Source organism: Petaurus breviceps, unplaced genomic scaffold (assembly GCF_028583685.1).
Source record: "Petaurus breviceps papuanus isolate PSGF00001 unplaced genomic scaffold, PetGlider_PUasm1.0 90881, whole genome shotgun sequence".
NCBI lineage: Eukaryota > Metazoa > Chordata > Mammalia > Diprotodontia > Petauridae > Petaurus > Petaurus breviceps.
In genome coordinates, this window is record NW_027187369.1 from 7,133,376 (window position 1) to 7,145,657 (window position 12,282).

The following is a 12,282-nucleotide window of genomic DNA, read 5'->3' on the forward strand; positions in this document are numbered from 1 at the left end:
CACACACACACACACACACACACACACACACACACACACACACACACACACACACACAAAGTCCCCTACCTCAACTTGCAACTGAGTAGAAAGACAGCCTTTGGAGTCATGGAGCTGAGAATGGCTGCTTTTGACTGAGTGGTTCTGTTGATGCAGGAAGAGTCTGGTTGCCTAGAAACCATCGGAACTTTGAGGCTGAGTTCTGGGTACTGGGCAGTTAACCTTGTAGGAAGGATGGGATGGAAGAACTAAGAGTGATCATGTGACCACAACTTGTGGACTGAGGGCCTTTTTTTGACTGGGAGGAAGGTGGTCTTGCTAGAGAACTTTAAGAGGACCTTATGAAGATAAGGTCAGGGTCTTGGGATGCCCTAGGGCTGACAGGAGAATGACAGAGATTTTGTATGAACATTTCCCCCGTTTTGTGATGGTGGCTGAAGTAGGTGATTGTAAGTCTACCTAGGGTATTTAGCAGTATTATTGTACATGAGCTCTATTTATTGTACATGAGCTTTAAGGTTTTTTTAAAAAGTTCTTTATCTCATTTCAATCTCAGAACAATCCTAAGAGGGAGATGCTATCACTATCTATATTTTATAGACAAGAAAACTGAGGTTCAGAGACTAACTTGTTCAGGGTCACGAAATTATTAAATATTTGAAGTAGGACTCAAATTCTGATCTTTCTTGCCTGGAAGAAGAAAATATTTTTTGTAATACCTAAATTTTTTAATTTTATTTATTTTTTTTGTAATACCTAAATTAAATAATGAGGTCTGAAGAAATAAAGCATTAATTGTATCTGATTCTTTGAATCCCATGAGTCTACTGGAGATTTTATTGGAAATAGATCTTAAGTAGTTTTCCTAAAATGCCAAAGAAACCATGGAGGATTGAAAAACCCTATTTCCTCTCTCAGAGTCCTCTTTGACTGCCCTGCATGATATACCCCCAACTGCCACATGTGATTTTGCTTTTCGGCTTGAGCTGGGTGGCACGGCCAGTAAGCAGGGATCTCATGACTGGCATAGCATCTCTGGAATGAATAGCAAGGGAAAGGGGTTAGAAAGGTGCCTGTTTACCATTATTTCTAGAAATGATTTTACCTTTTCACTTAAATTTGTGGTGTGGAATAAAGTATTACTTCCTGGAATCAGAGGCAGTTTGACGCCAAGAGGTAGATCCAGTAGCTGAGCAGCCCCTATTTCTTGAAACTGCATTTTGTGGGGACTCTGTAAGAACAGAATTACATGGGCTTTAGTCTTACTCTGTAAGAACAGAATTACATGGGCTTTAGTCTTAGTGGACAGTTGGTAGAAGAAATGGAATGCTTGGCACTTCATTGGGCTCTCAGCTCTGAAGGCATCATAGCATCAGTTTACATACATACAATCGAGTCTCAGGAAGGGAGCAAAGAGGGCATCAAGTGCAACCTCCATTCAGTGTAGGAATCCCTTTTACTGGGGGGGGCAGGAAGAGGCAGCCTGTGCTCGTTAGAAGACATCCAGGCCAACCTGCCACCAGGAGCCAGGCCTCCTATAGTATTAATGGGGGATCATCTGGCCACCATTTGGTTATTCCCTGGACCTGTCACTGGTGAGGGACTTCCCTGCACAGCCCTCTCGCCCACTATGTGTCATCCCTACCACTGCTCCTTGAGTATTTCCAACACCGGGGGGTTCACTATTTATAGGAGGCAGCCCATTCTGACTCCTCATCACAAGTTTTCAAAAGAGAGTATCAAATGCAGCTGGTATGGCTGGGGAAAGGCCCTGGAAGTGGTTCATGAGATAAGGAGTCCTACTCTCAGACTGGAGCTACATCTTCTATCCCTGCTACACTTATTATAGGCCTCTACAGTCAAACTATACTAGAACATTGCCAAATAAGTAGAAATGTGGTTGTTTTAACTTATTTATCTTAGTAGGAGATCGGGGTCAAGGGGAGGTGTCGTTTTCTCTTGTCTGCTTCTGTTTATTTGGGTAGGTGTAATGTAATGCCAAGCAAAGGCAACTTCCCAATGTTCAAAATACCAGCATAGGAGCTCTCCATTTTATTCAGTGAAAAATTAAGAACAGAGAAGATCAAAATATGACATCATTCAAAATACAGCATTTGCTAAGTGTGATTCAATAATCTCCAAGTACTACCCCCAAGTGTGATTTAATCAAGTACTACCCCACCCCAGGACATTACATTCATTTAATCAATCACAAAGTCCCTCTTCTAAATGGTACTCCACACCTAGGCTGTACATTCATTTAGTCCATCACAAAGCCCCTGTTCTCAAATGGAGATTAGTTTCCAATCATAAGTAAAGTACATTCATTTGTTCAATCACAGAGCACAAAAAGGTCAAAAGTTCCCCACCCCTGGATCACAATTGAATCTACCCCAGAGTTACAACAAGCTTAAGCACAGCACTTAATACCCAAATGGAGGTCTTTTCTTCATCTAGACATAAGGCAAGTTCTCAGCAATCTTTGTTCCTGGGGAGACAAAGCTTAGTGAGGCCACAAGATACATTGCCAGTCTCTTCATTAATTCATTTTCTGTCTGCAGAACAGTCCTAGGACCCCTGAAAACATTAGCAAAACCCTCTTCCAGGATTTCTGTAAACATACAAGAAAATCCTTCTTCAGGGCTTCTGAACCAACAGAAAGGTTCCCAGACCCCTGCAACAACAGCACTGTTCTTCACCAGTGGACAGTATTCACTCTCTGTCTGCAGGACAGTCTCAGGAGCTCTGAACCAACAGCCAGGTTCCAGAACTTCCTCAACAACAGGAACTGTCTTTCACCAGTGGACAAATCTGGCAAAACAACATCAAAACAGATAGACAAAGTACCAGCAAAACAGCCATGTCTCCTCAGTCCTTGGCAGCTCCGGGGGCAGGTCTCAAAAGTCCAGGGGGACTCAAAGTGGCCCTCAGCAATCCTCTCAGTCTCTCTCTCTGCCTCTATGAGGGTGCTGCTTCCAAAAAGTTCTTCTGCCTCTTTCTTTTCTTGTGTCTCTCCAAATCTACTTCACCAGCTCCTCCCAGTCCAGCCCTCTCTTTTCACATCAACAAGTCCATCCCACAAGTGGGATTCACAAGCTCTGGGTTTTAACACAATCAAACCAAAAACCAAGCCAATACAGGGGGATATTTAAATTACATTACTATTACAGTAGGGTCTGATTACAGCCCAGGAAGAAAAATCTAATTATATATCTGGTGACATCCCTAATTGAACATGTTCTTGTTCAGTCCTGTCCTATGGGCCATACTGGAGTTTTCTTGGCAAAGATACTGGAGTGGTTTGCCATTTCCTTCTCCAGTGGATTAAGACAAACAGAGGTTAAGTGACTTGCCCAGGGCCACACAGCTAGTAAGGGTCTGAGGCTGGATTTGAACTCAGGTCCTCCTGACTCCAGGCCCAGTGCTCTATCCACTGAGCTGCCTAGCTGCCTCCTCTTGGACATGAAACTGTTGTATGGGGCAATGATACATATAGCCCTCACAGGGAATTATAATTTAAGATTGAAATACTGAGGTTTTGCTTGTTTCCCTTTGGTGTCTATAATTTTGTTTCCCCTTTCTTTGTGGGTGTAACATTTGGGTCCAACCCCTACCTAAGCAGCATCCCCAACCAGGGGCAATCCATGGCCATCTATATTTGTCTGGTTGAAGAGTTCCACTCAGGTGGGAATGCCTGGGGAAGGCCAGGCAAGGCCACTTGTGGACAGCTCAACTTGTTCAGAAGTTTGGGTTTAAATGAGTTGGGATACGACCCTGCCACTTTTACCCATTTTCCCTAGTTTTGTCCTCTAGGGCTAAATTGTACAGGCCTAATATCTTCTACATGGCAGCCCTGCAGATATTTGGCAACAGCAATCATCTCTGTTCCACTTAAGACTGTTCTCTTTCTCTATGCTAAACACCCCCAGATCCTTCAACCTAGCCTTGTCTGGCAGGATTTCCAGCTTAGTTTAGGTTATACTTATAGAATGGGTATCCTCTACCAGATTCCTGCAAAGCTCCAGTAACATGGGACCCACTATTTCATTTTAGACAGCTCTGATTGTATGCTATACTGCTCTTCTTTAGTAGGAGTTCCAGATTCTGGGAATGTAGGAATTAGAACTGGAAAGGATTTCACAGATCATCTAGTCTATACCTTTCATTTTATAGATGAAGAGACAATTTAGGGGCATAGGGAGAAATTGGGGGCAGACCTAGGACCAATGGGCAGAAGATTTCAACTCAGTGTAAGGGAAAAGTTAACTATGAGAGCTGTCCAAAATTGGGCTGTATGGGGAGGGGGTGGGCTCCCTCTCACTGGAGGTCCTCTAGCAGAGGCAGAATGACAACTTGGACTGCTTCAGAGAGAATTCTTGCTCACTTATGGATTGGGCTAGATGGTCCTTGAAATCCCTTCCAGTTCTGAGATACTAAGGCTCAGAACAGTGAAGTGATTTGGGATTATGGTAGGATTTAGAATGTGAAAGTACTTAAGAGGGAGGAACTGAGCCCTAGGGAAGATAAATGACTTGTCCAAGATCACACACACAGGAAGCCACAGTTAAGATGATTTGTACTCTGGCCCTCTCCTTGCAGAGGTTAGTCCCAGAGAGGTTAAATGGGACACCAGTGGTTGAGTTCAATCCCCCGATTTTATAGGTAAAGAAACTGAGGGCCAAGGGAGGGAAAATGACCCACCCATGATTACACAGCTACTAACTGGGAAATATGAACTTAGGTCCTCTGACTTCATCTCCAAATCTCTATAGATACTACCCGTGTTTCCCCGATAATAAGACCTATCCCGAAAATAAGCCCTCCCCTTACTGTGTAAGATTCCTTTAAAATAAGCCCTCCCCTGAAAATAAGCCCTCTGGTGTTTTTCTTTAAAAAAAAAAAAAGACAGTGTCTTATTATCGGGGAAACACGGGTATAGTACTATCAAAGTCATAAGATGATCCTGACCTTCCCCCAGTTTCCTCACCTCTTCCCTTCCGGCCATTCCCCACCATTCCTTTTTACTGTCCCACTCACCACCAAAATGGTTAGGGAGCCCAGGGGGCTGTGGGTGTTGAGGGTGGGGTTAGAGAGGGGCTGAGGCACTGGGAATAGGGCTCCCTGGATTTGGCATAAGCCTCTGAACCAGGCCTGAGGACTCTCAGGATTTGGATCAGTGCCCTCCGAGTTTGGAGCAGTGCTTTTGAGGTTTGGGGGCAAAGCCTTCAAGGTTTGGGAACTTAAAGCTTGAGACAAGGTCTTGTGGCTGGAGGCAGGGCCTTAAGAGATTTGGGGTGGGGCTGTAGAGTTTGGGAATGGGCCTGGAGGAAGGCCCTCGGGACTTGGGGGATTCCGGGGGCTTTAGGGCAGAATCCTAGGGCCAGGGGCAGGGCTCCATGGGTTTTGAACAGTGCCTTCAGGGTTTTGGGGGTGGGACACTCGGAGTTTGGGGAGGGCCATGGGTTTTGGGGCACTTTCGGGGTTTGGGGGCGGTCCCTCTGGTTGGGTTGGGGGGCGGAGCCTCGGGGTTTGGGGAGGGCCCGCGGGGTTTGAGGCGGGCGCTCACCTCGCCGCACTGGTCGAGGTCCGCCACCAAGTGGCTGGCGGCAGTCTTGGTGGCGGCGGCATCCGCAGCCTTGGAGCAGGTGCTCAGATAGAACTCCATGGCTCCCTAGGGCGGGATCCGCCTCTGCCTCCGCCCCCGCCTTTTCCGCCTCTCCTCGGACTTCTGCTTCCTCGTCCCCCTTATTCCCCAGCGCCCGGGTTCCCTCCCTCCTCCCCTCCCGACTCCAACCAGATTGAGAAGCCCACTCGCTGCCTTGACAACCATTCTTCCCCCTATGTAACGAGTTCCAGTTCTACACACGCGTTGCCTAGCTGCGGGCACGCGGCCCCTCCCCTCACGTTCAATGGGGATTGTTTGCGTGATAAGGGGGAGGGGCGCGCATGCGCGCGCGCGTGCGTGCATACGTATGTTGGGGAAGGGTGTTGAAGGGTAAGGCGAGAAGAGGAAGAAGGCGGGGATAAGAAAGAACATAAGATTTGGGCCTGGTGGGTGTCAAGAATGGGGAGGTGGTCGCTTAGGGAGCCAGTGCAAAAACTCCCACTTCTGAAAAATACAAAACCAAAATAATCCAGTGCCTGGGAAGCTGACCCGTTTCCCAAGGGGCCAGAAGGTTTAGGTGGGGAAAAAGCCCCAACGCCCCCAACCACTGCTAGTCTCCTCAATCCCAAGCATACACACAGACCAGAAATCGAGGGGAAGAAGGGGCACTGGGAAGCTGGAAGGGGTTCACAGGCTCCTAGATCTAGGGCTGTAAGAGAGAGGCCATCATCTGGCCCAACTCTCATTTTGACAGAAGAAGAGGTGAAAGGACAGTAAAGGAGGGTTTGGTATGTTCTTTAAAACGCCATGGGCCTCAGGGTTTGCCTACTTCGGTGTTTTTTCAAGGAACTTTATTCAACCCAGCTATTTTTATTTATTTCTTTTGTGTTGATAAGCATTTAGAAAATAATCCTAACTTCCAAATGACTGTCTGGTACTGTACTCCAAAGCCATCATCCCGTTTAAGAAAGTTATTTATTCTTAGCTGTGTGACCCTGGGCAAGTCACTTCACCCTGTTTGCCTCAGTTTCCTCCTCTGTAAAATGAGCTGGAGAACAAAATGGCAAACCAGTAGCTCTGAAGAAAATCCCAAATGGTGTCATGAAAAGTAGGACACAACTGAAAAAATGACTCCACAACAACAGCAACAACAACTGGTTCTTAGAAAAATGCATTCCTGCTTACCTCAAAGCACCGGAAATCCTTACCATGGATAGGTTTTTATCTTATCTTATCCTATCCTATCCTATCCCATCCAATCCTATCCTATCCTAGTTGCCACTCCAGTGACTCAGTGTGGTCTGGAGGTGAACCTGGGATCTCAAAGGGATGCTAGGATAGCCCAAGATCTTACAGGTCCTACCTAGCTAGAATGGCCTAATAATGAACCATATATTTGTCATCTGAGGACCAGCCTAACCAAGTTTGGAGTTTACTATTTTGAATTTCTCAGCACAGACACTCTCAAAGACCATCTTCTAAGAACCCGAGGTACTAAGCTCTGTACCCAAGCTGTTGAAGTTGATAGATGGTTCAAAGGTTGAAGTATCTTAGAAGGCTGTCATTTAAAGAGACAAGTTTGATGGAAACTTTCAGAGTTGGGCTGATTTTTTTGCCCACATTTTCTTGCAAAGATGAAATCCTGTGGAAGAAATTATTGTAGAGGGTGACTCTGAACTCTCCCTTGGTCTTAGAAACTTTGAGAATGCTTCAAAGGTAAGTATTGATTTTATCTGGCAGGCTGCATTCCTAGATATCTATCAAAGCTTATTAGAAATATTGCCATATGATAGCTCTGTTGGTCTGTTGTGAGCCTCATACTAATAGAGTTTTAGTGGTTACCAAATGTCAAGGTAATCATAAGCAATTTTGGACGCCCTCCCCCCCCCATTTAGTTGTTGTTTCTAGTCAGGAAAACCACTGATAAAATATCTGAAACCAACATTGGTACCCTTTTGTGAGAAAGTTATGCTCATTTGGAATGTTGAACCCATCAAGTAAAAAAATACTGACAGTCACTTCTAGAACCTTTTTTTTGGAGGGGGGAAGGCAGGGCAGTTGGGTTTAAGTGACTTGCCCAAGGTCATATAGTTAATAAGTGTCTGAGGCTGGATTTGAACTCAGGTCCTTCTGACTCCAGGGCCAGTGCTCTATTCATTGCATCACCTAGCTGCCCCTAGAATTTTTATATAAAAAATGAAGTCTTCAAGATCACTTCATTCTAAGCATGTCCAAGTAATCGGTCTTTGGCCCTATACTGTTCAACATTTTAATCAGTAATCTGAAAGAGAGGTAGGTGGCAAACATCAAAATTTCAGATAAAAGGAGTCTAGGAGGATAACTAAGATGTCTGATGACAGAATTGTGAGCCCAAACGATCTTAGCAGGCTGTTATCATCCTGCTCTATCCTGGTTAGACCAATCTGGAGTATTGTGTTCAGTCTGGACACCACATCTCTTACTGTCTGTCTGTCTATCTGTCTCTCTCTCTTCATTACCTCTCTCTGTATATCTATTTCTGTATATCTGTCTCTGTGTCTCTGTCTCTGTCTCTCCTTTCTCTCTCTCTGTCCTCTCCCCACACATACATATATGTATACATGTGTGGCATACCCACATACATATATATGTATTTATATTTATACACACATATAAAATCTTCTATGTACATGGTGTTTTGCATATTGTCTCCTCTATTAGAATGTGAGATTCTTGTGAGCAGGGGCTGTGGTTTTGGCTTTCTTTTATCCCCAGTGCTTAGCTTAGCGCCCTGGAATTCAAGTGACTTGATCAAGGTGATACAAATAGTAAGTGGCAGAGATGGCATTAAAGCCCAGATCCTCTGATTGTAAATTCTTGGTCCTTTCCTCTATTGGCTCTTGTACTATATTGGCTCCCTTCCCTCATACTTTGGAAAAAATGTGTGTATATTTGTATGCTGTAAAAAAATATTTCATTAATAGAGTCACTAGGGGGCACTGTGTTACAATAAATGAATTGTTGAACTTTTTTTTTTTTAAAAGATCCTTTATTTAAATAAAATCAAATAAAAAAAATGTTTTTGCAATGTTCTAAAAAAGAAAAAAAAGCTCTTATTAACAAATTAATTTTTGTCTATCTTTAAGATACCAGAATGGCGACATTTTCATTTTTTATTTCTCTGCTATATGACTGCTTTCATTGCTAGTAAATGATGTGGGATCTAATTCAATTTCATTCCAGTTCTAACATATATTCCTTGTCCGACCTTGAGCAAATCAATTAGTCTACTGCCCTGGGCCTCAGTTTCTTCATCTGTAAATTGAGGATGCTGGACTAGATGACTTCTGACATCCCTCCCTTGTTCATTTTTTGAAGTATCTACTTTTTGAAGTGTCTTCTAAATGCCAGGCATTGTGCTAGGTATTGAGGATACAAATAGAAAAGTAATACAGACCCTGCTTTCAAGGAGCTTACACTCCATTAGGGCAGGGTGTCTTAATCTGGGGTCCATGGGTCCCCAAAGGTTCTGTGGAGAGATTTCAGAAGATCCAGGAATCTTCTTTTTAGGATTATGATGACATTTTAATATAATTGGTTTCCTTTGTAATCCTATGGATTGTATTCGATGCATTTAAAGACATGATACTGAGGAGGGGTCCAGTAGGCTTCCCCAGACTACCCAAGGGGTTCAGGACACAGACAAGGTTAAGAACTCTCTGCACTAAGCTGATACAAGCATGTTTACAGTTATGTAAATATAGGATTGTTTTTGTTCAGTCATTTTCAGTCATGTACGACTCTTCAAGACCCCATTTGGGGTTTTCTTGGCAAAGATACTGAGTGGTTTGCCATTTCCTTCTTCAGCTCATTTTACAGATGAGGAAACCGAGGCATACAGGATGAAGTGACTTGCCCAGGGTCACACAGCTAGTCAGTATCTGAGGCCAGATTTGAACTTAGGAAGAAGAGTCTTACTGACTTCAGTCAGGCCTGGTGCTCTATGCAATGCACCACCTGGCTACCACAAAAGATCTTTGTTGACCCCATTTGGGATTTTCTTGGCAGACATACTGGGGTAGTTTGCCATTTTCCTACTTTATAGCTGAGGAAACTGAGGCAAACACTTAAGTGACTTGCCCAGGGTCACATAGGTAGTAAATGTCTGAGTTTGGATGCTAGGCCCGGTACTCTACTATACCACCTGCCCAGCCCAAATATAGGTTACATAAAAAAATAGTGATGGTGAGGGATAGGGACTCACGAGTAACTGGGAGAAATGGGCAAAGGAATCTTGTGGCTCTTGAGTTCTGGGACAGCTGGTAAAAAGTAGGCCTAGAAATCCACAGAGTAAAAAAAGGAATGGAATATAGAATTGATCAGGGACTCAGAAGGATGGGCTGCCATGAATGGCTGTGAGGGAGCAGTGAGGGGTGGCCTTCCAACTGTCAGTGTTCTAATGAGGCCATTGGGGCCACCTTCTTCCTCCATCCCAGACAAAGAAATCCTTGAGCACTGGCCAGAGCTACTGGAAAACCATGGACATGCTCAGAGGAGGCAAGGTGGAGGGGGGAGGTCCAAAGATCCTGGTGGTGGAGAGAGAGGCTTAGGGCTCCTAGAAGATCAACAAAGGGGGCATACAGAGAGGACTGAAGGAAGATGCTATGGGGGTCTTGGGGAGTCAGCTGGGAGATACAGAGAGTCTAAGGGGGAGGCTGTTGAAGTCTAGGGAGTAGGGGGCATACAGAGACACCTGGTCATGGAGAGCCTGTGGGAGTCTTGATGAGTTAGGAGCAGGGAGAGCCAGAGAATCATAATGAAAGGAGGCTGCAGGGAGCTTGGAAGTCAGCAGAAGGAAGACCTCTGGGCAGAGGAAGGCTGTGGGGAGTCCTGGGGAGTTATATCAGAGAAGACATAATCACAGATACTTCCTGAAAAGGGAGAGGATGTGGGGTTGTAGGTACTCAGCAAGGGGTAGATATCGAGACTTCTTGGGGAGGGGTTGTGAGGTTTCTGGGAAGTCAGGAGGAGGCAGTTACAGAGATCCATGTACAGGGAGAGGATAGAAGCAGGTCATGGGGGCTCAGCAGGGAAGTGAGTACAGAGACTTGTGGGGAGGCTGTGGGATGCTTTGAGAATAAGGAAGGGAAGGAATAGAGACCCCTGAACAGAGGGAGGATGTGGGAGTCATAGGTGCTCAGCAGGGGGTAAATATACACACACTCCTTGGGAGGAGCTTGTGGGGTTCTTGGGGAGTCAGAAGTGGGGAGTTACAGAGCCCCTTAAACAGGGGAAAGATGTGTAGAGGTAAGAGGTGTTCAATGTGGGGGCTGAAACAGACTTATAGGGGGAGAATTTGGAGGGTCTTGTGGAATGAGGAAAGGGAAGTTACAGAGAGAATATGGGGGCATCATAGGGCTTGGAAGAAGGTAATAAATACATATAATATATATATATATATCTTCCTTAGGAGGAAAGTTTGAAGTTTTGGGGGTATCAGGAAGAGGGAGGTACAGAGACCCCTTAATGGAGGAAAAATTTAGGGGATGATGGGCTCATTAGTGGAGTAGTTGTTACAGACTTGGAGTTAGGTTGTTGGGTGTCTTTGTGACTTGGACGTGGGGAGTTAGAGATGAATGAACGGTGAGAGAGGATTATGGGGCAGGTCATGGGGGCTCAGCAGGGATGTAGGTAGAGATTCATGGAGGGTTATTTAGTATCTTGGGGAGTCAGGAACGGGGAGTTAGAGAAACTCCTAAATAGGGAGAGTAGATGGGGGAGGTTGCAGTTGATCAGCATAGGGCATATTCAGAGAATTGTGGGGAAGGTTGTGGCATTCTTGGGGAGTCAAGAAGGGGAAGATAGAAATGGCTAACGAGGGGGAGGATATAGGGAGGCCATAAGTGCCCAGCAGGGGGGCTGAAACAGACTCCTGAGGAAAGGGTTTGGAGGGTCTTGGGGGGTCAGGAGGGAAGAGTTGCATAGACCCCTGAATAGGGAGAAGATATGGGGGTCCTAGGTCCTAGCAGGGAGTAGATAGAGAGACTTGGGGAAGGCTGTTTGAAGGGTTCTTTGGGAAGTCAGTAGGGGTGGGGGAAGTTACAGGAACTCATGAAAAGGGAAAGCATATGGGGACAGGTCATGGGAGCTCAGCAGTGGGGTAGATATGGAAACTCAAGGCTGTGAGATTCTCGGGGAGTCAGGAGGAGGAAGACACAGAGATTCCTTAACAGAGAGATGATTTGGGGGAACCTGAGGGGCTTTGCAGTGTGGTAGATAGAGAGTCTCCTGGAGGTAGATTGTTGGATGTCTTGGTAAGTCTGGAGGGGGGGGGTTACAGAGAACTCTGAACAAGAAGAGGATGGTGGAAGTGGGGAAAACACAGCCACTCATGGGGGGAAGTTGTGGGGTTGTTGGGGATCAAAGGGGGGAAAGCCATTAAGACCTGTGAACTCGGAGAGGATTTGGGAATTCTTGGTGCTCAACGGGGGTGGGGGTGGGGAAGACACAGAGACCTTGGGGAAGGTTGGGAGGTTCTTGGGGAGTCTGGAGGGGGAGTTAGGGTCAGGGTCATCTCTCTGAACATAGTGTAAATTATGGGGGTGCCACAAGGCTCAGCAAGGTATAAAGATCCATTTGGGGGGAAGTTTGGGATTCTTGTGGTGTTTGGGGTGGAGGACTTGGGTTAGGTACAGCGA

The 12,282-nt window shown here is 45.5% G+C and overlaps 1 protein-coding gene across 1 annotated transcript in view; it reads right to left on the bottom strand.

Annotated features, from left to right (window-relative positions):
• Positions 1 to 5,697, bottom strand: part of LOC138150567 (fibrous sheath-interacting protein 2-like) — a 17,336-nt gene extending 11,639 nt beyond the window's left edge. Inside the window, exons 1-2 of the mRNA XM_069073993.1 lie at positions 5,567 to 5,697; positions 1,106 to 1,231 (exon numbers count right to left, since the gene is read on the bottom strand). Of these exons, the coding sequence (XP_068930094.1) occupies positions 1,106 to 1,231; positions 5,567 to 5,665 (225 nt within the window). The 5' untranslated portion in view covers positions 5,666 to 5,697. The remainder of the gene's footprint in view (positions 1 to 1,105; positions 1,232 to 5,566) is intronic.
• Between the last annotated feature and the right edge of the window lie 6,585 nt (positions 5,698 to 12,282).